The sequence below is a fragment of the Saccopteryx bilineata genome, chromosome 3 (assembly GCF_036850765.1).
Source record: "Saccopteryx bilineata isolate mSacBil1 chromosome 3, mSacBil1_pri_phased_curated, whole genome shotgun sequence".
Lineage (NCBI taxonomy): Eukaryota > Metazoa > Chordata > Mammalia > Chiroptera > Emballonuridae > Saccopteryx > Saccopteryx bilineata.
The window spans coordinates 199,494,870-199,522,039 of record NC_089492.1 but is presented as its reverse complement, the minus strand read 5'-3'; the positions used below and the strand labels follow the sequence as shown (position 1 = coordinate 199,522,039).

Here is a 27,170-nt window from a genome sequence, read left to right as displayed (position 1 = left end):
AAGCAACCATCTGCTTCCCCCCCCTCACCCCTCTTGCTTCTCTCTCTCTCTCTCTCTCTCTCTCTCTGTCTCTCTATCTTCCCCTCTCCTCCTGCAGCCATGGCTTGATTATAGTGAGTTGGCCCCAGGCGCTGAGGATGGCTCCATGGCCTCTGCTTCAGGTGCTAAAAATAGCTCCTGTTGCAATGGAGCAAGGGCCCCAGATGGGCAGAGCATCGCCCCCCAGTGGGCTTGCCAGGTGAATCCCAATCAGGGTGCATGCGGGAGTCTATCACTGACTCCCCTCCTCTCACTAAAAAAAAAAAAAAAAAAAAAAAAAAGAAAAAGAAATGGATTTAAACTAATGAAAAGTTACAATCTAACTAATCCCTAAGTAAATACAAGAAATGTGAATAAAAGGAAAAGCTTTTTAAGAAAATGTAAATTGATTATAAGCGTATCTGTATTTATTACTCCACATGCATTACACTACTTTTAGAGAACTTCGGTAACTTGAAACCATTTACCTGCTGGAGGCAGGCAGTCCTTCCAGTCAAAGTAGCCGGCATAAATTCCAGGTTCTAAGGAGCCGACGATGGGGTCTGCTTTCAACTCGATGTAATTTTCAAACAGTCTCTGGTCTAATTCTTTCAATAAGGCCATGCTAACCTAAAAACACAAAGAGTCCATCTTAGAGTAAAGGAAAAGGTAATAATGTAAATTTAGAAATATATCAGAGCATTTTAAAAGACTTACAATTTTCCTATAAAAACACTTTTACTATATTTATATTGAGTAATAAAGACCACTTTCAGAACAGCTATTTAATAGGGATAAGAAATAATGCCTATGTGTGGACTACAGGTCACTGTCACAGAAATCTCAGCCCACATGTATTGTGAGTTCTTGCTGGTAGCAGAAGTAGAACAGGGTAAGGAAAGGTTGGTTAGTATAAGTCCAAGGAGTCTGTGTTGGGTCTCACTGGCACCCAAAAGGTCAAGAAGTTAAAGAGTGGGTGGGTGGAGTACTAAGTTTGGGGGAGTAAAAGTCTGGGCCCAGGTTCCTTTGCAGTGGACCAGTGACCTGTCTGCTTCTATACCACTGTCCCATGGAACACCATTACCAGACCTGAGTTTAAAGAAGCTAATGTTAAAAAACAAACACATTATCTAGGGAGTCTAGCAGTTATAAATAATATCTGTCAAGCAGAAAAAGTCAGATGTAGAAAAGAAAAGCAACAACTTGAACTTAGAAAAATAATGAAAACCCTTAAGGAGATTAAAGTATAACATAAAACAAGACTTCATGAAGATACAACACATGATTTCTAAAGCTAACAACGGACTAGATTAATTGAAGAAACTACTGGTCACTAAGTTTCAAATTAAGCACAATTAATTACTTCAAAGCACAGAATAAAAATGTAAAGAGGTAGAAATTTTGAAGGAAGAGACTTAGAAGAAGATAGATCCAAGAACTCTAATATACCAAAAAAAAAAAAAAAAAAAAGTAGGGAAGGAAGGGAGGGATGAAGGGAGAAAGAAAAGAAGAAATTAAAGTAGAGAAATATGACCACATAGAGAAGAGGTGATACTTAACCAATAAAAGAAAATCTAACTGAATCTAAAGATTGAGTTCATAATTTGAAAAGGTTTGTTGAATTCCAGGCTAGACAGATGAGACACTGTACACATCTAGGGAAATGCTATTAAAGTACCCATTTTCTAATAATAATAAAAAGAGAAAGAGAAATTCTTTTAGGCTTCCAGATCAAAAAAAATAATTTACCTACAAAGGAGAAAGAATCAGTCTGACATCAGCCTTCTCGGTTGCAACACCAGAACCTGAAATCACTGGAATACTATCTCTAGAAAGAAAAGAAATGGAACCCAAGAGTTCTATATTTAGTTAAGATACCATTCACTTACAGAGGCTAAGAAACATATTTTTGAATATGCAAAAGATTCAAAGACTACATCACCCTTGTGCTTGAGAAAAGGCTCTAGAACCTAAAAGCAAATACATCAGGTTGAGGAGGATGGACAATTAAGAAAAACTGTGGTGGGGCATAAACTCTGAGCTCCTTTCTATGCTCCTTCACCCTCCCCCCATCTTCCTCTAATATTTAGAGACATAAACCTAAGTAGATTATTAGACATACTCTGGGAATGTGAAATATAAGTACTAATTCTTGAAAAAAGGGAGGCATCCAAAAAGAAAATAAGAACCTAGAAGGGCAATGAAAATATGACATATCTAAATCTGTGTGACACAGATAGTGTGGAGAAAACAGCCGTGTTAGGCTTGCTCACTCATTTTCTGGCTGCAAGCACTTTGCATGACTAGTGCGTGAGCATGTGGCAGAGCCACATGTGTGTAGCCGATACAACTATGAGTACTTTCCCTTGGGGGCAGGTGTTTCTGATTGCTGGCCTGCCGCAACAAGAAACAGTTTTCCCCTGCCTATTCCTTCATATGCCTCTGTGATAATCTAATAAACAGGAATGGCCTAACGCCTTTCAACTCCACAGTTCTTCTGTGGTCTGTCTGAATCCAGTGTGAACCTGCCTGGCCTCAGCCACCAGCATTACATAAAGTAATGGGTTTTACAGCCCAAAATGCATCTATCAGAAAGAAGAAAGGTTTAAAAGAAAGGCTTAAAATTAATGTTTTAGTCTTTTACCCCAGATAGCTAGGAGAAAATTAAACTGAAAATAGAAGTAATAATTAAGGATAAGAGCAGCAAACAAAATTTAAAAAGGTTAATATTAGAGGCCCTGGACAGTGGTAGAGCTCTACCTGGCTCAGTGGTAGAGCGTTGGCCTGGCGTGCAGAAGTCCCGGGTTTGATTCCCAGCCAGGGCACACAGGAGAAGCGCCCATCTGCTTTTCCACCCCTCCCCCTCTCCTTCCTCTCTGTCTCTCTCTTCCCCTTCCGCAATTGAGGCTCCTCGGCCTCTGCCGGGCGCTGGGGATGGCTCCTCGGCCTCTGCCCCAGGCGCTAGAGTGGCTCTGGTCACAACAGAGCGACCCCCCCCCCCCCGGAGGGCAGAGCATCACCCCCTGGTGGGCATGCCGGGTGGATCCCGGTCGGGCGCAGACAGGAGTCTGTCTGACTGTCTCTCCCCATTTCCGGCTTCAGAAAAATACAGGAAAAAAAAAAAAAAAAAAAAAAAAAGAAGGGGGAAGAAAAAAAAAAAAAACATGAAAAAAGGATATTAGAGACAACCACCGATTCCAAAAGTAGGCTTCTGAAATGGTTATTATAATTTCATGTGATCTGCCAACACATAGGAAATCGATAAACTTCTAAAAAACACAACTTTTTAAAAATGGCACAAGTTGTCCTAATAGAGTCCATTATTCCAAATGCTTTCATATGACTAACACTTCAGGTCCAGGTGACTTCACTGGTAAATTCTAACAAGCATTTAAGAACTGTCACACACAAACTTTATCACAGACCAGACCCTGAGAACATTTCCTATTTAGTCTGATGAAGCCAGCAAAACCAAACAAGGATACTGAAAGCAAAGAAAATTATAGACCAACAGCCCTCATGAACAAAGATTTAAAAATTCTAACAAAGTGCCAGCAAATTGAATCTACAAATAGATAAAAAAGAATGCATTATAGAGAAGCGGAATTATTTCAATAGATTAAAAAAAATGATAAAGGACTTGATAAATGATGTCCCCTCTCCCACTTATATTCAAGATTATTATAGAGATCCTAGCCCATGCAATTTAGCAAGAAAAAAATACCAGAAAAAAAACTTAACTGTCTTTCCAAGTCACACTATAAACCTATAATAATATATGTATAATTAACATGACAATAATGAACAAAATATAATACTAGAAAAGATAAATCATAGACCTGAATATAACAGGTAAAACTACAAAGCCTCTGGAAAAGAAATATTCAAGACATTAGAGCAGGTAAAGATTCTGAAGGATATGGAAGGGACTAAACATTTTAAAATTTGACAAACTGGATCTCATCAGAATTAAAAACTTCTACTTCAAAGGGTACCATTATAAAATAAAAACAGCAAGCCACAGATTGGGAGAAAAAAAATTAATTCTGGAAAAAAATTTATTTACAGATTTCTAAAAATTACTCACAGAAGGGTGAACAACCCAATTAAAATGAATAAGTAAATTGAACAGGCACTTCAAAAGGAAGATCTCTAATTATAAATACCTGAATGTATAAGATGTTTTAACATCACTATCAGGGAAAGTCAATGAAAGCAATGAGATTGGCTAAAATAAAAAATAATAATATTAAATGACAGTGAAGATGTAGAACACCTGGAAGACTCACACATTGCTGGCTGAGTGTAAAATAAGACACACACTTTGAAAAACAATTCAGAGTTTATAATCAATTTATCCCATGACCCACAATCCCACTTTTAAATGTATACAGTAACCCCTCATCTGTGAGGATATATTCCAAGACCTCAGTGGATGCCTGAAACTGTATAAAACAAACCCTATACACAGTATTTTTTTCTATACATATAAAACTATGATAAAGTTTAACTTAGAAATTGAGTACAGTAAAAGATGAACAATAATAGCCAATAATAAAATAGAACAATTTAAACAATATACTGTAATAAAAGTGATGTGCTTTTTCTCCCCCCCCCAAAAAAAATATTTTATTGTACTACATGTATAGTGTAGATATATGCTGGACAAAGGATTATTCACATCCCAGGGCAGAGTGGAATGGGAAAAAAAGGGATTTCATCATGCTACACAGAACAGCATGCAACTTAAAACATAAAGTGTTTATCTGGAATTCTCCATTTAATATTTTCAGAACACACTTGATCATAGGAAAGTGAAACTGCAGATGAATGGGGAGCTACTGTGTCCAAGATAAGAGTACAAATGTTCACATAAAGACTTTTACAGCAATGTTCACATCAACTCTATTCATAAAAACTTACAATTCGGCCCTGGCTGGCTGGCACAATGGATAGAGCATCGGACCAGCTTATGGACACCCCAGGTTCGATTCCCAGTCAGGGCACACAAGAGAAGTGACCATCTGCTTCTCTTCCCCTCTATCCTCCTTCTCTCTCTATTCCCCTCTCGCAGCCAGTAACTTGACTGGTTTGAGCATCAGCCTGGGCACTGAGAATAGCTTGGTTGGTCCGACTGTCTCAGTCTCAGGTGCTAAAAATAGCTCAGTTGATCCAAGCATCAGCTCCAGAGAGGGGTTGCCAATTGGATCTGGTTGGGGTGCATAAGAGAGTCTGTCTTACTATTCTCCCTCCTTTCACTTGGAAAAAAAAAAAAAGAAAAATAAAGAAAACCTATAATTCAAACAACCCAATGTCCAGTACTATGAGAATGATAAACAAAATTTGGTTATCTAAACTCAGCAATAAAAGAAAATAAACGACTTAGAGACATACAATTTCAGTGAATTTAAAAACAAGTTGGAGCAAAAGCAACCCCCCACAAAAGGCTAATACAAACTGTACTTTCAGTTCAAGAACTGGCAAGAAATCAGAATAGTGGAGAGATGGGAGCTTACTGACTGGAATGGGGCATGAAGGAAATTTTTATCTCTTGATCTGGATCCTTAGCTGTATCTATGTGTAAATAGTCATAAAGCTGTACACTTAAGATTTGTGTTTTACTGTATATAAATTATACCTCAATAGTTTTAAAAGGCTGAAAATAAATGGATGAGTAGATAGAGCAGACAAATGCAACAGAAAGAGGGGAATAGCAGCAGTAATTTGTGACAAGGCAGGATTGGGGTAAACAGTACTCACCTCAAAAATCTGTTGTACAAATTTAAAAAGATAATTTAGGAAACTTGTATAGCATATTTAAAGTACATAATAAATTCTAGCTACAATTATTTCAACTGCTTTTTCACTAATGTCCGGTTCACAGCAGATATAAACATGGGTGTTAACCAAGTGTGCTCTCACCCTACTCCAAATGCAAAGGCAAGGCCCATCTGTCATTAAAACACTACCTGACAGCCATGGATGAAAGTTAAATGAAAAATTCCTGGCCCTGGCCGGTTGGCTCAGCGGTAGAGCGTCAGCCTGGCGTGCGGGGGACCCGGGTTCGATTCCTGGCCAGGGCACATAGGAGAAGCGCCCATTTGCTTCTCCACTCCCCCCCCCCTTCCTCTCTGTCTCTCTCTTCCCCTCCCGCAGCCAAGGCTCCATTGGAGCAAAGATGGCCCGGGCGCTGGAGATGGCTCCTTGGCCTCTGCCCCAGGCGCTAGAGTGGCTCTGGTCGCGGCAGAGCGACCCCCCGGAGGGGCAGAGCATCGCCCCTGGTGGGCGTGCCGGGTGGATCCCGGTCGGGCGCATGCGGGAGTCTGTCTGACTGTCTCTCCCCGTTTCCAGCTTCAGAAAAATCAAAAAAAAAAAAAAAAAAAAAAAAGAAAAAAGAAAAATTCCTGTCAAGGAAATCACAGTCGAACAGAAAAGAAAGACAAACATTCACAAAATCATGTGTTAAAGATTATACAGCTATGAAAGGAAGCAGACAGTCAAAGGGGCACTACAAAGAGGGCTGCAAGGCTTAGGAAAGCTGGTGTCCCAGGGCTCGCCGTCCTTACAGGCCCAGGGTCTCTAACCAAAACTCGGCCCCAGCAGAAGGAAAAGGGGGGGGCTTTACAGCTCAATAACTATGTATTCAGAAATAGCTGTACTCACTAAATTCCTACATATTAAAACTGGGCAGCACCTTTTAAAGTACTTTTACACAGCTGGTAATACCAAAGAAATACAGACCATATTAGGAGGCAGTATTTTACATGTAGGAGCAAGTAATATTTGTAATAATCTACCATTATAACTTCTTAGCAGCAGTACATATACCAAAAGATATTCTTACATCACATGGCCTGACCCGTGTTCACTATGGATAGGTCCTGGAAAACAAACATCTGCTAAACAAATGTCACATTGCCTTAATTTCTTTTTTTTTTCTTTTTGTATTTTTCTGAAGCTGGAAACGGGGAGAGACAGTCAGACAGACTCCCACACGCGCCCGACCGGGATCCACCCAGCACGCCCACCAGGGGCGATGCTCTGCCCACCAGGGGGCGATGCTCTGCCCCTCTGGGGGGTTGCTCTGCCGCGACCAGAGCCACTCTAGCGCCTGGGGCAGAGGCCAAGGAGCCATCCCCAGCGCCCGGGCCATCTTTGCTCCAATGGAGCCTTGGCTGCGGGAGGGGAAGAGAGAGACAGAGAGGAAGGAGGGGGGGGGTGGAGAAGCAAATGGGCGCTTCTCCTATGTGCCCTGGCCGGAAATCGAACCCGGGTCCCCCGCACGCCAGGCCGACGCTCTACCACTGAGCAAACCGGCCAGGGCCACATTGCCTTAATTTCTATACAGTTGTCTTCAACTCACTCAAAATATTTAAAAAATTAAAATCATTATTTTCATGTTCCAATTTTAAATTTTCTGATTTACTATTTCAAAAAGTGGTAAAAATGCTTTTCAGAATGAAGTATGTTTTTGAGAAAAAAAATTAATAGAAAATAAAATCTTTTTTTTTTTCACTTCAAAGATGACAGAAAAGTATACATTTCACTGAGCTATCTATCTTTCTAGAAACAAATTCATCAAACTCAAATAGCAACTTCTAGCCAAATGAATTTGGATTATTTGGTTCAGTCTAAAACATATTTTTAATTCATTACAAATGGATGGCTAGACGGATGAGAAACTAACATTCCTTTATGTTATTAAACCATAACTTATCAAATAAATGCCAAGTAAATAATTATATTAAAAAATAAACTTCTATCCCTAGTGGAGGTGGCACTGTTAAAACACAGAAAGGAAACCGTGGACAGCACAGGCTATGTTCTTGTCCTCAAACAGAAGCACAGCTTGCGAGTGAGTACTACCAGTCCTCACTCCCTTCACCTTCTACAGAGGTTCTAACTTGGTGACTTATGGCTGATCTTTGTCATCACTCCCAAACTTTCCTTTTCTGTGAATTTTTTATAATCAAGTTAGCTACCTTACATCACATTAATCAGGCTTCACTTGATTGCACCAATCTTCTGTTAAGGAAGGGGAAAAGGAATAGTCTTTTCTTTTATTATGGACTGCATTTCATTCAGCCACCTTACACAGAACAGTCTGATAAACACTGGTCCCACACCACTCTCCCGTACACCAGCAACGTTCAACCTTTTTCATTTCATGGTACACATAATTATTAAAATTCTATGGCATATGAAAAAATACGTTTTTTTTGCTAATCTGACCCCCAAAAAGGTACAATTTTGATTCATACACACTGGACAGCTACTACTGCACTGCCTGTTGTCATTTTTTAATTTGACAATCTAAGGGAAAAGAAGTCTGTGCCCCTAACTGAATAATCAAGTATTTCATGTTTCAAAAATTCTTACAGCACACTAAGTTGAAACTTGCTATCCTACACTGATCACTGATACTTGAAATTATACCATTCCAGAGTAAGTTAACCCTTTTCCCTTTTTTAATAACAAAAACAAAAGTTTCTGATAATGAAAAACAAATGTCAAGACAGTAAGTTTTAGCAAGATGAAATACAACTGAGTAAGAAGAAAGAATGATTCCTAATCATTTCAGATAACTAAGAGGAGAGGAAAAACATGAAAGAAAAATATGAGACATGAAGAATAGAGTGAGAGGTCTAATAAATATCCAGTAGGAGATCTTGAGGGGAAGAAAAATACATCATCAAAAGGTAATGGATGAGAATTAAGTAAAAGTATCAACTGGAGTAAGGGAAAAAACAGACTACTCCCACCCAGAAAAACAAAACAAACAAACAAAACCAAAAGCTACATACATCATAGTAGAACTACAGAATGTGAAGACAAAGAAAATACCGAAAACATAGTCAAAGAAAGACTTTAACATATCTCCCAGTAATCAACAGTCTAAAGACCAACATAAAAAAACAAAAGAAATGGATATAGAAGATTCAACAACATATTCACTAACTTGACCTAACAGACATATATGGAATTCAAAACTGAAGGACATATCATTTAAGCAAGATAAATATTTTTAAAAACTCACCATGTATCCTGAAAGTAAGTTTCACCAAATTAAAAAACATAATATTCTCTGACTTCAGAACAACTAAGTTAGACATACGTAAAAAAGAAAACTAACTCTCAATGTGGAAACAACTGCTTTCTCAATTTGGAAATTTGAAATCATACTTCTATATATTTTGTGTCAAAAAAAAATTCCACAAAATTAAAGTTAGAAAATACAAAACTGAAAAACTAAAATGCTGTATGTTAATATATTGGACCTAGCTAGAAGGTAAAAGAAAATTCTTAGTCTTAAATGTTCATATTAGAAAGGCAGAATGATTTGGAATCTACAAGCTTTAAAAAAAAAATACAATTAAGTACCCAAATTACAACAGGAAAAAAATAAAGAACATAAAGAGTGATCAGTAAAACCAGAAGCTGGTTCTTGAAAACTCTTGGCAAGACTGACCAAAAAAAAAAAAAAAAAAAGACTGAAAATATGAAGCAAGCAATCTTAAGTATAAATAGGGGTTAGAACTTCAAATGCAGTTGAGATTGAAATAATATGAAACTATTACAAAAAATATGAGGCCAATAAATTTGAAAATATAGGCAAAATGGACAAAATCCAAGAAACATAGAGTTGACCACAACTAAGAAACAAAATAACCTATATCCGTGATGGTGAATCTTTTTATAAAAACCACCCTCATTTGCAGTGCTGGTCAACCTGGTCCCTCCCGCCCAGTGGGACCAGGTTGACCAGCACTGCAAACGTGGGCGGTTTTTATAAAAATGTTTGCCATCACGGACCTATATGGTTCTTTAAACACTGAAGAAATTAAACCAGTCATTAAAAATTATCTCACAATGAAAATATGAGGTCTAAAAGATTTTCCCAGAGAGTTCTTCTAAACAGTCAAAGAATAATCTTATACAAATCTTCTCAGAGGAAGCAAAAAGGGAGAAAGTCTCTAGTTCATTTTAATAAATTTCTATCACCTAGACTAAAGCAGCATGAATATAAAAAACTGAGTAGAAAAAGCAAGTATAGAAAAATACATACCATACAATCCCATTTATGCTACTTAAAAGTCAAAATAGGTAATATCAAACAATGCACTGTTTAAAAATCACAAAGTAAAAAAAAATCTCAAAAGTATAGCAGTGACTCTACAGGGAACAGAAATGCAAACAAGTGAGCAGGGCAGGAAGGGCTCTGGTAATGATGCTCCATTTCTTGAACCTGGTGGTGCTTGCACGTGTTCATTTTATTATTCTTATATCTACATAAGATCTACTCATTTGTAAGGATAAAACATTTAATATAAAATATTTGAAAAAAATTATAATCTAAAAAAGACGTATATCAGTACTAAATTAATCATAATGTAATGTGTTAAAATGCTACTCCAGAAGTGTGAAAATAGCTTCACAGAAGGAAGAGGATTTGATTCAATTTGTACTTTAAACAGATAAGGAGACACCATAAAAGGCACTTTACAGGATGAGACATCTGTATCTGAGATAGCCTTTGAAGAATGATCAAGATTTGTCTTGAGACTGGGGAAAAGGCATTCCAGACAGGTAGTATCTATCACACACTAGCAAGCTAATGGTAAATGAATGAATGAGCAGACCAATCACATGAAATGTCCAAGGACATGTAAGTAGCTAGATATGGTGGATTGGAGTAGGGGAGATGAATGCCATGAGAGAAAGACTAAAACCTGTTCAAACATCAACCTAAGACATTTAGGTCTTATTCTTAAGCAATGAGGGGCACTGAAATGTGGGAAGGAGAAAGAATATAATCAAATCTGTATTTCTGAAAGCCCATCCTGGAAATGCCAAGATGATAAATTGGAGGGTTAAAGAATTTAGAGATTAGTCTGACCAGGCAGTGGTGCAGTGGATATAGAGCATCAGCCTGGGACACAGAAGACTCAGGTTCAAAACCCTAAGGTTGCTGGCTTGAGCCCAGGGTCACAGGCTTGAGCAAGGGGTCACTGGCTCAGCTGGAGCACTCCTGGACAAGGCACATATGAGAAAGCAATCAATGAACAACTCAAGTGTTGTAATGAAGAACTAATGCTTCTCAGCTCTCTCCCTTCCTGTCTGTCCCTATCTGTCCCTCTCTCTGTCTCTTTCTCTCACTAAAAAATAAAATAAAAATTTAGATTTAGAGATTAAGCAAAGAATTTGGGAAGAAGGTTCCATAATAACATAGTGGTGAAATTTGGACAGGAAGAGCAAATCAGAGAAGTAGAGACAGATTCAGAAGATGGTTCAGGGGTTGAACTGAGAAGATTCAGCATAAACCCTCAAGTGGATGGAGTCAAGGACAATTACAAGATGCCCAGCTTGCTAATTCAATGACTGCTAACTAAGATAGAAAACACATAAAGAGAAGCTGATTTGAAGGAGGAAAGAAAATTATTTTGGTTTGCACCTGCTGATCTGAAATCCCAGTAGAAACTTCTAGTGAAAATGTATGGTAGGAAATAGAACTGAATCCTAGGAATAATATGAAGGTTAAAAATAAAACTTTGGAATCATGGGCACAGATAAGTGAAGCAGCAAAGGGTAGATGAGTTCTCCCCAAAACATGCAGACTGTGAAGAGGAAAAAAAGCACAACCCAGAGAAGTAAAGGGAGGGTAGAAAGATAACTATTTTTGAGGTAGAATTTTATCTGTTCAGGTTCACGGTTTTTGACTTAGCAATCCCACATCTGACCTGATGGGTGAAACAATGGTTTTACCTATTTTTTTACTATACCTCCCTAACTTTCTGAAGATTTAGAGCCTTTCTCACATCTCTGAAACATCTACATGAAAGCTTATATTCTTCCTTGCCATGGCAAGCTTTTCTGAATTACTTACTGTACAGGGGAACATATTTCTTCATAAATTATAAGGTCCTTGAGTCCTTCCTCCTATATTACCACTTTATGTCTGTCTGCTTCTTTTTCCCTTCCCATTTACACAAGGAAACTGAGGCAGTTACATAGATTAATTAAGTTCAGTATTTAGGAGCAGGAACACATCTGACCAATTTTAATTCCTGTCCAAGAGTTCTTAAACTCCCAAGTGGATTAATTTACAATTAATTTATTTTATAAATATTGCCTCTAAATAAAATTTAGCTAATTTATATTATGAAGTGATGGGGAAAATGAAGCAAATATAGTGAGGACATAAGCTGTAGTCATTCACATCTGTGGATTCAAATGGTTTCAAACAAAATTTTAAGAATTATATAATACAATTAAGCTAAACATAATCAAATATGTTCTTTAAAATTGATTGCTATATGTGAAGGCTCGTCCCTGGACATATTTAAAAAAAAAGAAACTGCCCTCCCTTCAACACCCATCTTGGAATAAAACTTCAATCAAGAATTTAATAACTGACTTGTTTAAAGACTCCAGTCCCAAGTAAACTGAAAATCTGCTGTTATACAAACTAAGGGATTGAATTGAGAAGACAGCATAAACCCTCTGGGGGTTGGAGCCAAGGTCAGTTACAAGGTGTCTGGCTTGTAATTGGACGTTTGCTTTTTAAAGTTTAGGACATGTTAAATAGCATTTTATATATGTTAAGAAAATTCCTTAGAATTTTATCATTATAGCTACCACAATTTTCCTACTCCTTTGGTGTATCTCCGTAGAATAATTTTGTTCTTTATGTTAAGATATCTGCTGCTAGGCCAGAAAGCATTCTGAATTTAGAATGAAAAAACTTAACATTGAGTCCTGCTTTACTCTGCTACTTAAAGAGGTCAAATCATTAACCTCTCTGAGCATCTTTCTGTATTAAAAAAATAACACTTTAATTCATAGGGTTATTTGCATAAAATAAAATTATAGAGTCATTCTAGCTTTAAATGACCACTGGTTAGTAAATTTAGTGAACTCCTAGAAAGCATCGTTATTTGTGTACTATTTCTATATTAAAATTAATTCCACTTTTGAAAATGGGGAACAAGATTTAGGGAACTAACACCCTTCTCCTGGTAGAAGTACCAATAAGAGCAGGAGGAAATAGTGCTGACAAGTCCTTGGCAAACCACCAGTTCACACCTGGAAGGAGATCTGAGAGAATGTCTGGTGTCCTGTGACACTAAGCTAGAAGCCCACCATGAACCATTATCTCCAAGAGCAGAAACAGGATGAAAGAATGGATACCAAATTATCCATGTAACCTATGTGCCCCAATAAGTTTTCAGGCATCTTGCCTCTAGAGTTAGCTATCACTTGGAAATGGAACTGTGAAAACAACAGCAGTTGGCAGCCTTTATTCCTTTAGTGCAAAATTATATTTTACTTGGTTGGCATAATGAAATGAATGAATTTACGCATAGCAGACAGAATCAACACAGATGCTATAATCTAAACCTAGTTTATTGTTTATACAACTGAATAATTTCAAAATAGTCATTGGTCAATTAAAAACATTCCAAATTCTGCATGTGAAAAGTAGCCTGCCATTTATTCTAAGCCTAGAAATCCTTCATATTCCCTTGGTCTCAACATGTTCAGGACAAAGACTAGGAAGAGTATCTAAGCCTATGTGCATGTCACTCTCATTCTACCTCAATGACATAAACCAAAGCAACAGGTAGTTCATACTTATAACTTCGTAAAAATCTGAAGAAAATCAAGGTTACTGCTTATACTACATGCAATTACTAATCATTTCATATATTATTTAAATGATAAAAAACTTCTCCAATAAATATATTGGTGTCATTATTGTTATTGCAGAAAAACAAAGTGTCCACTTTCACCGCAAGAGGGAACCTTACAATTCTCAACACAAAAATTTCTGGAAATAAATTTGACTTTTGACCCAATAGCCTTAAGTCACAACATTTCTCATCAGAATGATTAATCTTTACGATAAGACAGAAACGCAACAGTCACCCACTTTGATATTTTCATTCTTTGAAAATAAAAATCCCGCTTTAGCTCACGAACTGGAACCCTCACTTATAAAAAGTATGTGATCCATCACAAGTACATTTTGATTGTAAGATTAACAAGATCATTATCTTTCTCATTCTTTGCACTGAGAAAACTGTACTGACATTAAAGAGTGGTGCTAGTGTAGTTTTACTTAGAAATCTGATAAAACTTTGCCCAGGAACTAACCAACCTTTAATAATAATGTTACTTCATTTTTTCCTTTTCTGTTTACCTGAAAAAATATAAACAAAGTGTAACTTTTAAAAAAGTTACTCCATGACCTGTGGTGGCTCAGTGGATAAAGCGTCGACCTGGAAATGCTGAGGTCGCTGGTTTGAGACCCTGGGCTTGCCTGGTCAAGGCATATATGGGAGTTGATGCTTCCAGCTCCTCCCCCCTTCTCTCTCTCTGTCTCTCTCCCTCTCTGTCTCCCTCCCCTTCTCTCTCCTCTCTAAAAATGAATAAAAATAAATAAATTAATTAAAAAACCCACACACACACAAAAAAAACTTACTCCACTAATACAGGACTCTTTGTTCAACTTTGCTACATCCATAGATTAGAGAATGGAGAGAATGTGTTTTCAGGAAAGAGATTAAGCATCCTGCAAAGGTGTAAACCAGTCCCGTGTGTGTGCCAGCTTAAGCAGTAAAGCAAAGGGATCACTGCAGGCTTATGGGAAAGGAGAGGGGAAAGTGTGAATAAGAGCAAGAAGAGATTTTTTTTTCTGCAGGCTTAGGGAGTCTGTTATCAGCGATAAGTAAAGGTCTTGACCTAAACGGAGCCAAATTTGAGATGATTCTTAAAGACTTGGATTTTATGCCCTTCCATCATTTTTTTCTTCTCTGACTTGAACAGCTTAGGTGGGGATTAAACTGGCTCTAGACAAAAGAAGAGAGTATTAAATTAATTATTCAAGGTAACTTATGAAAAGGACAGGAATCATTTAAAGACAAGGTGGGGTAAGCATGGGGAAGGATTATGGGTGTGGGTATAGCAAACAGAGGGAAATGTATAGGAAAACAAAAGAAAAAGGGTGCTGAGAAAACAGTTTGGAAACTAAATTGATAAAACAACCAATTGTCCATTTAACATAATTCATTTACCTGTGTTATTTTTTCTATTCCCTGGAAGCTGTACTTTTCAAAATGTTCTGCTATATTTAGGAAGGTGTGACGTTCTAGGTAATGGCAATTACTCAAGACTATCAGAAGTTGCTGTTCCTAAAACAAATTTTTAGAAAATTACTTTTACAGTAATAAACTGAGATAGGTTTCACTTATCACTTATTAAATTTAATTATAATTTCTTAGAGTTTACTATCAATATTCAATACTTTGGTTTTCTTGGCTCCTTCTTTCCCAATATTAACCTAGAAACATAATACAATTCTATAATTCTACAAATTGCTTGTTATTACATAACACACTAAAGACGTCAAATAATGTTCCCTTTAAAATTTAACATCTGTATAGAGAGACAGATTAATGAAACACAGTTAATAACAGTAAAGCAGGACTAGCTGTTGTTCTTATGGAAGGGATTCATATTATTATTCTACTTAATAGTCTGCACAAAAGATATTTTTAAACAATTACAAAAACAATGGAAACTATTAGAAAATAGTTTATATGAGTTTTATAATAAAGTCTATATGATGGGCCCCTTAAAAAATTTGGACCATCACATAATTTTTTATGTAGAACAGTCTCCCCCTTTTGGGGGGTGAAGACAGAGGGTAGGGTACTTCCCTCAGTGTCAGGCACAGAGAGGACGAGAGCCTCATGTTCTATACTCTCCCCAGCTCTAGCTGCCTGAAGTAATTCATCATCAAAATTACAGACCCCAATGTTGATAAATGAAACATCCCTTACAGTTCAGAAGAATTATTTTAAATAAAATTCCAGGAATGGCATCTGTCACCGCTACTGTGGCTCACAGAGAGTGTTTATTCTGTGCTCCCTCTAGTCTATGAGCATTCTCTGGAACAAATGTGACTAATATAGGGCCTTAGTTTAAGATCCCTTGACTAAAAACTAAGGCAAAAATCACTTTCCAAGAAAAGTTCTCATTCACCTATATTTGTTTACTGTTTCATATGTAATTGGAATGACTCATGTTAAAGTCAGTGCCAATAACAAGGAAATAAATAGGCCCCTGTTCTTTGAGGTATACAAACCACAGATAAAATACACTCTAAACTCAATTGCCAAGCACAGATTTTTATCTCCCAATAATTTCACTTAGCTTCATCAGATCTTTAAAAACTTTCTAAATTTAAAAATATTTATTTAATATGGTCATATATTTAATATGTTCCTATCTTTATTTCTAGAAGAGTGTATTCTAGTCAATGCCCTTTCTGGTTATCAACTAATGTAATTAAAAGGTCAAAGAACTGTTAAGGTCCCTTCAAGCAAATGTAACACTGTTGATGGCCCTGATCATCTGTGGGTGGGAAAGGGGAGTACAGAACAAGGGAAAGAGGGCCCTGCTGTGTATGTGCTTTCTCCACACCTGTAGGCTTTTTAAATCATGTTTTATTTTTCAATTACACTTGACATACAGTTATTTTTTGGTGTACACCTCAGTGGTTAGACATAACTTACTAAGTGATCATCCTAATAACTCTTGCACCTATCTGACACCACAGTTATTAGAATATTATTGACAATATTCCCTGTGCTGTACTTTACATCCCATGACTATTCTGTAGCAACCAATTTATACTTCTTAATTCCTTCACCTTTTTCACCAATCCCCCAACCCCCTCCCATCTGGCAACCAGCAAAATGTTCTCAGTATTTATGAGTCTGTTTCTGTTCTGCTTGTTCATTTGTCTTTTTAGATTTAACTGTTGATAGCTAATATGCTTATTGCCATTTTATTGTTCAGATTTTCGATCTCTTCCTTCTTCTTCAAGAAGACCTTTAACATTTCATGTAATACTGGTTAGGTAGTGATGAATTTCCTTTAGCCTTTTCTTGTCTGGGAAGCTCTTTATCTGTCCTTCGATTCTCAACGATAGCTTTGTTGGGTGGAGTAATCTTGCATGTAGTTTCCTGCACTGGACAAGTATATATTTGAGGCTGGGGGTTGAGAGGCCTCAGACCTGGTGTTACCCTTATATGGTCCTTGTAAAGCACATGAAATACATATGGTGTCTCACCAGCCACTCTAATCAGGCTTTACTCCTTGAAATTCTCATCTGGATTCCCAGTTATAAAATCAATTCTTAATTGCTTTATCCTTCAAAAGTCTTCCCTCCAAATATTAACCTTATCTAGGAGTCCAACTGAGCTTGCTGCATCTTCGGACACCCATTAATTAACTCTCTCTAGCTGAAGAAAAATGGATCTTCTCTCAAAATGGAAAAACTATTTGAGTGATTTAAAGTCTTACTTTTAGTAAGTGCTTTTCCCCTTCAAATCTAACCAATCATAAGAAATAAAAGTGGGAAGAACAACTAATACAATCAAATTCTTATTAACACAAATCAAATAATCATAAGCTTATTCACAACTTAGATGATTATTATGTGTTTGGAAAAACAGCCCAACCTATAAAAGGTAACACTTGCATATTAAGGACTATGGCCCTATGAATTACTTCAATTATTCCTGCACCAGGGAACCTACATGATGTAGACAGTAGATGAAACTAGTTAAGCTGCAACTTCAGCAGAAAAAATTTTAAGTGCAGAATATATATAAAATTCTATTTTTATTAACATTTTCACAAAACAAAACATAACTCCAAAGTATAGAGTAGTATGCTACAGTACTCATATAGTAGATAATTTAGGTGGATTTATGGAATAGTCATTATATAGTTTTAAAACAGCATGTTTTATTCTCTGTTTATCATCTTACTTACAGAAGTCAAACTGAAGTCTTCATGAGTACTTCCAAACAAATCAGGAGAAGAAACATCAACGGAAAGACTGAATGTAAAAGCAAGAAAAAAAAAGTTATAAGTAAAAATGATAATATAAAGTTATATGTCTTCTATACCTCAATAAAAACATGCAGTGAACCTTACATTAATTTGACTTTAAAACCTTTTGGTCAATTCTCTGGGTAGTGGGAGTTGAGATGGTGGAATAGGTAGATCCTGAGCTCACCTCTTCCTGTGGACACACCAAAATTACAAAACTACAACTACATATAGAGCAGTCGTCACTGAGAACAACCTGAAAACTAGCTACAGAGATTTTCCTACAACTCAGGACAGAAAGAAAAAGCCCCATTTAGAGGGCAGAGATGCAGGCTAGTCAGGACTACACCCCCAGTGTCGTGACCCACAAGTGGGAGGGATATCACAGCCACAGCAGGTCTCCTTGAGGAGAGAGGACACCAGGAAGAGGAAGCCCCCATAACATAAGGCTTTGAGAAACAGCAGGTTTACATCCAGCAAAGCCAAAGAGCTACAAGGAAAGTACGGCTCTACTCTTTAAGGGTTCATGTACAAACACACTCACTACAGGCCCCAGTGCTGAGGCAGCAGTTAGAAAAGCACGTAGGTCATACATGAAGGAATTATACCGACTAGTTTTAGGGCAACTACTGGAGGAACTGGAATCCATGGGAACTTTCCCCAGGGACTTAAGTGCTGGAGAATGCTATTATTTCTTTGTTTCTTTTATTTCACTCTTCTTCAACCTATCCAACCAGCAGAGACCAGTGCCAATTCTGACACTCTCTCTGTATCTGGCTAATATCCTTTAGTTTACCCCAGCATTCACTAGAGGTCACACACACGTTTTGCTCACGCAAAAACCCCTTACAAGTGGCTCCAAGCACAGCAAATGCCTCAACCCACCCTAGAAGCTCTACCACTAACACACCTGGCAGGCAAACTCAGCCAGCAGCAGAGTACCTCTCAAGCAGCTCCAGCATCAACACACCCAGTCAGCAGCCTCAATCCCCACCAGAGCCTCTCCAAAGTGCTTCCCACTTTGGAAGGCCAGCCCCCTCACCATATCAATCTCAGGAGCCAGAGTCAGCCCTCAAAGCCAGTTGGCCTGTGGACACCCCACACACAGGAGCACTAGCAGCAATTCCAGTACAACTACCATAGGAGGGTGCATACAAACCATACAGGAGACATCCCTGGAGCATCTGATTCTGGTGACTAAGGGGAATTGCGCCACTGGGCCCTACATGACACCTTCTACATAAGGCCATTGTTTCAAGGCTAATAGATGTAGCTAATATAAAGAAACACACAGAGAGAGATAGGAAAAATAAGGAGATAAAAGAGTATGTTCTAAACAAAAAAAGGACAAAACCCCAGGGAGAAAAAAAACTAAACAAAATGGAGATAAGCAATCAGTCAAATAAAGAGTTCAAAGTAATGGTTATAGAAATGCTCAATGAACCTAGCAAGAATGGATGAACTCAGTGAAAACTTCGACAATGAGACAAGGGAAAAAATAAATATCACAACTAAGAATACAATAACCAAAATGAAAAAACTATACTAGAAGGAGTCAACAGTAGATTAGATGCTGCAGAAGAAATCAAAGATCTGGGAGACAAAGTAGTAAAAATCAACTGAACAGAACAGGAAAAAGAAACATATTTAATGGCGCTCTGGGACAACATCAAGCACACTAACATTTCCATTGTGAAGAAAAGGGAAATATCACATACTATTGGTGAGATTATACAGAATTGTAGCAAACACCCTAGCAGGAATTCCTTTCTTTAAATCAAACCAACTGATTTTAGAATTCATATGGAAGCCTTATAGATAAAAAAAATCTCAATAATATTTTGAAATAGAGAAGAAATAAAAATTACTAATCTGAAAAATATTAAAAAATAAACTAATGATAAATATAACACAAACTGATAGAAAATATAGATGAATGAATGAAATAAAACAGAATATAAAGTTCAGAAATACATGGCATTATGTATTAGAATTTAGTAACATATGAAACAAATTGTAACAGAACAATAGGAAGGAAAGACATTTAATCAATAGTATCAGAGAACTGGCCCTGGCTGGTTGGCTCAGTAGTAGAGCATCCACCTATATGTGGATGTCCTGAGTTCGATTCCCAGTTAGGGCACACAGATGAAGCCCATCTGCTTCTCTTCCCCTTCCCCTCTCACTTCTCTCTCTTTCTCTTCCCCCCCACCCCCCCACCGGCTACTACAGCTCAATTGGAATGAGTTGATCCTGGGCACTGAGAAGGGCACCATGGCCACCACCTCAGGTGCTAAGAAGGGCTTGGTTGCTGAACTACAGAGCAACACCCCAGATGGGCAGAGCACCACTCCCTAGTGGGCTTGATGGGTGAATCCTGGTTGGGGCACATGAGGGGAGTCTGTCTCTGTCTTGCCTCCTCTCACTGAATAAAAAACTAAAAGAAAAAATAATAGTATCAGAGAACTGATTAACAATACAATTTCCTGGTAGATTAATGTGTTAAACATACAAAATCAAATTAAACAAAAACTAGAAGAATTAAATATTTATTAGGTTTCAGAGAGGTGAGAGTCTTCTTTATTGAGAGGCAGGAGACAATACGATGAGAGAGTAAAACAAAAAATTCTCAATTTTTCAATTATAAATTCAACAGGCATTTATTTCAGTATTATGTATGTCAGAGCTAAAACTTAGTTGCACAAGATATACAAGCCAATGTTCCTATATAACAACACTATAAAAGAATTATCGCATGGATTTCTAAATATCAATAATAAATAAAAAAAAATGAAGCTTTGTCCTCTGCAACCCAAACAACTGATCCTGACACAGAATTAGTCCCACTAACATAATTAGTCTTTAACAAGAGTATTAGTGAAACCCTCTGCAAAAGAATTATAAAAGCTAACAAATAGAGTTATATGATATATTTATTTGCTACTTTCTTATTTATAAACTTTTTTTGTTTGGATAACTAGTGAGCTAATCATGTGTTCAGTTTGGTCCATATACCTCTAGGAACATTAAGATGAGTTCAGAAGATAAATTATAGAAAAAATATAGGTGAAATGTAGAAAAATATAACTTTAATATAATATTTTAATTCTCTTATTAGAATTCTTAGGATGAAAGACCAGATATATTAACATCATGCTGTAAATACATGAATGAGATTAGTTTTACTCACTGTGTAGTATCTACATCTGCATCAGGCTTGGTGCTCAATTGTTCCAGGCAATATATAAAAATCTAAGTAAAAAATGAGAAGTTTCTGTGACATGAACTCTTACATTCTAATCTATCAATACTTGAACATTAAAAATAATAAAATAAAAAATAAAAACTTTATGTAAATAAAAAATACATATCTTATAAGAGATATATACATATGTATGTATGTACCTCCCATGAGTGAAACACATATATCCACTAATGTAGATTGTATAATAGAAAATTGAAAACACCTACATTTTGATCCAAACAGGGTTCTTGCATGTATTTTAGGAAAAACACCTTTTCCTTTCTCTCCTTCATTCACTCGCATGCTCAACTTTCTTTCAAAAAACTTCCTACTCTAGACACAGTGTAGCAACCATCATGCCATTTAATCTTTGCTAACAGAAATATTTATAAAGTCCCATGAGAACACAAAACAAGGGAGCATAATATAAATAAAATATTGGGGCATTGCTAAAACAAACTGGATTCTGTCTTGAACTTAACTTTGGTACCTTACTATAAACTATTATATACTGATTAAAAAAGAAAACATATTTAATATAATACATGTTATACATATATTCTAAATAAGAGGTGGTTGACATAATTTGCATTATTTCAGGCGTAGGCATCAGTACTTTTACTTATTACCTGCATGATACTGATGCTTAGTTGGCAAACCTCCTCCTGTGTTTTAGGTTGTTGAAAAACCTACAATAAAGAATTTTGGTGAAAAGTTTTGGGCTTAGTTAAGAAAACAAAACTTTTGTTTATGAAGTTCAATATAAAAAGTTATCACATGGAAAGCTGCTTCTAGTGTGTGTAACCTTACTCTGAAGAGGGTCATGTAAGAGGAGCAGGACTACAGGCAGTGCTTACTCCTATTTCGACTCTGCCCTGAGAAGAACTGACACAGAGCGCTGAGCAATACACAAGTCACGTGTTTCCTCTGCACACAGAGTGCTAACAAGGAAAGTAGTCTACTCACAACACTCACATTCACATTTTTAACTTCTATCAGCCTCTCCTGGGATCAAGAAATCAACAGCTTATACAGTTAAATCAAATAAAACAATCAAGCACTTGGAGGGAAAAGTACTTGTGCTGAAATGACTCAAAAAATTCCTACTGTGATTCTGAAGAGTTCATTGGGAAAGTCTGAAATAGAAGTTGAATAAAACAGAAAACTTACACTGGCTTCTCCGGGTTTACAGTCTAGAACTCCTTTAAGAGATTGCAGAGAATGCACAACGCACTGTTCAAACTGATATGGCTAAAGGAAAACAAAAGTGTAAGTGTATCTTAAAATTCAAAACAAGCATTGGTTAATAAGACATTTAAAATAAGTGAATATGGCCAAAAACTCAACTTTCCAGATTTATACAAAGGAGCAGAGACACAAATAAACTGGCAAATAATCTAGTCATCAAGATTTAACTTTGCTACATTTCACACTTGATATTTAAAAACAGGTGGATCTTGAAATTCTAAGGTCCATCAAATTAAACAAGAACAAGAGTCGGGCATTTTTTCTTCAAAATTCTACTCCTCTGCGAGGAATATGACATAATAAAAAGTGATTTTCTATGTTAAACCCTGCTTGAAGGGTAGTCTGAATGAGTTTGCTCTTAGATCTACATCTCCAGTACTGTTCAAGAAAATTTAACATTTAATAATGATCCAGAAAAGATCAGATCTTTAATTTAAAGTCATTATAGTCATTTTCTATACACATTATATCGGAAACTGAAACTTGAAAAATGTGCAACAGATGACATGTAAGAGAAATCTGAATGAATCCTAACATCTTAGCTTCTAACTATAGTTGAGGTTTTACTTTGTGCCAGGCATTCTCTGGGTGATAGGGACAGAAGAGTAAGAAAGACAAAGTTCTCATTAAGTGTATATTCTAAGGAAACACTGACCATAAAATAAGAGTCAATAAAACAGTTTTTACAAAATGTAAAAAGTACAGAAATCAAATAAGTACAATCCCAAACTAACTGTACTAAAGAAAATAAGTGGACTCAAAGAAAAATGGTGAAGGCCCCTCTGAGAAGTGAGAACATTTAAGCTGAGTGTTGAAGAACAAGAAGAATCAGCCCCTAAAAAGAAAGGGGGAAGGGAAGTAAGTGAGCTTGGGAAGGGAGGACAGCATGTGCATAGGCCCAGTGCTGGGTGGACAGAACCAAAACCATGAGCAGCTTTATCAAGTCTGTCATGTTGGGATGTTTCTTTTCTTTTCTTTCTTTTTTTTTTTTTTTTTTGTATTTTTCTGAAGCTGGAAACGGGGAGAGACAGACAGACTCCCGCATGCGCCCGACCGGGATCCACCCAGCACGCCCACCAGGGGCGATGCTCTGCCCACCAGGGGGCGATGCTCTGCCCCTCCGGGGCGTCGCTCTGCCGTGACCAGAGCCACTCTAGCGCCTGGGGCAGAGGCCAAGGAGCCATCCCCAGTGCCCGGGCCATCTTTGCTCCAATGGAGCCTTGGCTGCGGGAGGGGAAGAGAGAGACAGAGAGGAAGGAGGGGGGCGGGGGTGGAGAAGCAAATGGGCGCTTCTCCTATGTGCCCTGGCCGGGAATCGAATCCGGGTCCCCCGCACGCCAGGCCGACGCTCTACCACTGAGCCAACCAGCCAGGGCCAGGGATGTTTCTTCAGTAATGTGTGACTAGAATTGGCTGACACCATAAATGTAACTTCCTGTGGGTCATTCATCTATACAGTTCAGTAGGGTTAGTTTTATGGCTTGCATGTTGTGAGACCAAACATAAACTTAGTTATAGAGGTTACAGTTTCTTACCATTATACTTAAATTTTAATTTGACTACAGACAAATTTTACAGTAACCATATCAAAGCATTTTTCAAAGATGTTCATCTATATAAACAACCTTAGATGTGGCTGCTACCATACAAGTGCACATGGGAACCTCAGATGCAGCAGCCACCACACAAGTACACATGGGGACTCCAAGTGGGCAACCACCACATAAGCACACATGGGAATCCCAGGTGTGGCAGCCATCAGGTAAGCACATTTGAGACTGTCATGTATACAAGAAACAGTAACCTGAAGAAGGACCTAAAGTCAATACCTGTTTTATGGCTAAGTTTTGTTGACTTTATAGCAATTTTTTTTAATGAAAAGAGATGCTTTAAATCTCAAATTAAACATATAGGTTTTTTTTTCATTTGCACAAGACTTATCTGAAATTCATATAAAAAAACAAGTATCACGGTAACTTGCTGTCCAATATGCCCTTGCTTATATATTATTTGCAGCAAGTTATTTTAGTTTCCTTACCTTCTAACTAGGCAGAGGTTACTGTCTTCTCAGATCTGGTTCATAACAGTGTGGTAAAACACAGTAAATTATGAAAATTATTTTCAAAGATATTATTAAGTCTCATCTGAAAGGAAGTTGTTTTTTTGAATGAAGAGATTGTGATTACTTGACCTGTGGATATGCCTGGAGAAGTCTGTTTGGTTTTGGCTAAGGAGCCAGCAAAAGCATTTTTTTCTATCCTGCTTTTCTGAAAAATTGAGTTGTTGGGTCACTTAGAATTAAGCATAATCTATTAAAATACACAATGCAAACAAAAGAAGTATGTGACACAGGATGAAAAAGATTCTAAAAGAAATCCACTTTTCATTAATTTTTAAATGTGTGGTTAATGCTGAGTAAAAATGACTCTGAGAAAAAAACTTTAAGAAATTTTTCTACTTCCAGAAACTATTTAGAATTTTAATACAGAGAGCATATGTTCCTTAATAATAAATCATTTATTTTAAATATAATATGCATTAATGATAATCATTTAAAATAACTAAAACTTACTAGAGAAGTCAGCCCTTCATTATCGACAACCCAGTCTTCCTTTTCAGCTAATCTCTTCACTTCTATAGGGCAAACAAACACAACAGTACTTTTCATTATAGTTATCTCACTGAACTTTATAAGGATAAAAATCTACGGGTTATGGTTTTTAATTTTTTATAGGTTAGTAAAAAAAATTGGTGAAAGTGGGTACAGAATATATTTCTGGTAGACTCGAGGATTTAAATGTGTGCTGTGCAATGGGTTTTTCAAATAAAACATTAACGTAGTAAAATTTTTTTATTTTTTAGAGAGAAAGAGAGGGAGGGAGGAAGGGAGAGAGATGAGAAGCATAAAATCGTGGTTGTGGCACTTCAGACGTTAACTGATTGTTTTTCATATGTGCCTTGACCGGAGGACTCCACCTGAGCCAGTGACCCCTTCCTTGCTCAAGCCAGTTGCATTGGGCTCAAGTGAGTGACCTTTGGCTCAAGCCAGCAACCAAGGGATCATGCTGATGATCCCATGCTCAGGCAGGCAACCTTGGGGTTTCGAACCTGGGACCTCAGTGTCCCAGACTGATGCTCTATCCTCTGCATCACGAACAGTCAGAATAAAATTTTTGACTACACAGCTCAATTTGGAGAATGCTGTTAGGTTTAATAATAACTTTAGTAATATATTTATTACTTATCCAGCATTCTTGGAAATATTAAACATTAAAAAATAATTATACAATATTTTCCCCTAAAATTTCTAATAAATAATTTGGGTTCTATTTTAATCCTATATATTCCCGACAATGGCAATCTGATTCTCTGGGCTATAGGAGTGCAGCCTGTCTAAACCTTTAGAAGTGCAGTCTGTTTCAGGTCCCTGAGAGGAGGAGGTGATAATTAGAAGGACACTGCTCAGTTTCTTACCTGATTCCATTCATTCCCTTTCTGCTTACAGAGTGATAAGTCCCCAATTCTGCATAGCTATGAACTTCCTACTTAAAAGTCCTGATGATAGTAATGGCTTATGTCATTCATTTATACCAATGTTCTTGTTTTTGAAGATATTTAATACCCAAAGGGCAAAGACAATCTTAACTGTACTTTTATAATTGAATATAAAAATCCCCCAAATTCTAGAAAGCATTAAAAAAATGAGCATCACCTATAATTTCTACTACCACTGTTGATACTTCCTTGATACTACACTGATACTTTTAAATTAAACTTTTAAAATACACATACGTTTTTCAAAATTGGGTTATTTTAAATACATTTTATATTCTACTTAACATTTTCCTTAAGGATGTTTTTACATCCTTAAATGTTTTTCAAGTATATTCATTTTAATTTCTCATAGACTGGCATTTCAAAATTTGAAAAAATTCCTTTTGAAAAATTCTGTTGAGCAGCTACAGGTGGTCTCTGTTTTTCAACCAGTGTGCCACGGCACAAACATGGTCAGGTGTGAGTATAAATACATTTAGAAACTATATTATTAACTATATGTATAATATGTACTGTGTTAAAGTGTTATTTTGTGTTATTTTGGTAGGTAGTGTGCCCCAGGATTTTGTAAATGTAAAAAGTGTGCCGCGGCTCAAAAAAGGTTGAAAATCACTGGTAACGATTCCTAGTTCCATAAAGTAATTTCTTATCTAGAAGGATGTGAAGCTAAAAAGAGGTGGCATATTCATATAAATGGGTCTAAGCACGGTCATCAATTTTTCTTAACATACCTTCCGCTGTGTGTTGCAATGTGACCATCACACAACGTACTCGAAGATCCAGAATGAGATCCTGGATAGTCTGTAACATGTCATTGGGAATTTCAAGGGCACTCAATGATTCATAAGTAAGCCTGTAAAATAAACACAACAAAACAAAAGTGAGCAGAGTATAATCACAAAGCAGTCCCTGCCATCATTTTAGCCATCCTATAATGATTCATTATGGAGCTTAGAAGCTACAATGTCATGTTGCAAATATGGTAAAATACCGGAAGAGAAATCATTGTATAACAGTAACACTAAATTAAACAATAAGAGACCCAGAGCAGTAGGTCATTCATCAAAGGTATGAGCAGGAAGGTTGAAGAGCCTGCTAGAGGACACATGAGAAACAGTGGAAGCAAAAGGACAGAAAGTAAAATTCTTTGCAGAATGTACTAAAAATTGTATCCCATCCTGAGTATTTCTTTTAACAGACA

The 27,170-nt window shown here is 37.0% G+C and overlaps 1 protein-coding gene across 5 annotated transcripts in view; it reads right to left on the bottom strand.

Moving 5' to 3' along the window:
* Positions 1–27,170, bottom strand: part of EXOC2 (exocyst complex component 2) — a 191,481-nt gene that overhangs the window by 41,536 nt on the left and 122,775 nt on the right. For all 5 annotated transcript variants that reach the window (XM_066268535.1, XM_066268537.1, XM_066268538.1 and 2 more), the window contains 8 exons: positions 26,701–26,822; positions 24,987–25,048; positions 22,337–22,417; positions 21,796–21,855; positions 21,113–21,174; positions 17,863–17,929; positions 15,093–15,209; positions 507–648 (listed from right to left, as the gene is read on the bottom strand). In XM_066268535.1, the coding sequence (XP_066124632.1) occupies positions 507–648; positions 15,093–15,209; positions 17,863–17,929; positions 21,113–21,174; positions 21,796–21,855; positions 22,337–22,417; positions 24,987–25,048; positions 26,701–26,822 (713 nt within the window). The remainder of the gene's footprint in view (positions 1–506; positions 649–15,092; positions 15,210–17,862; positions 17,930–21,112; positions 21,175–21,795; positions 21,856–22,336; positions 22,418–24,986; positions 25,049–26,700; positions 26,823–27,170) is intronic.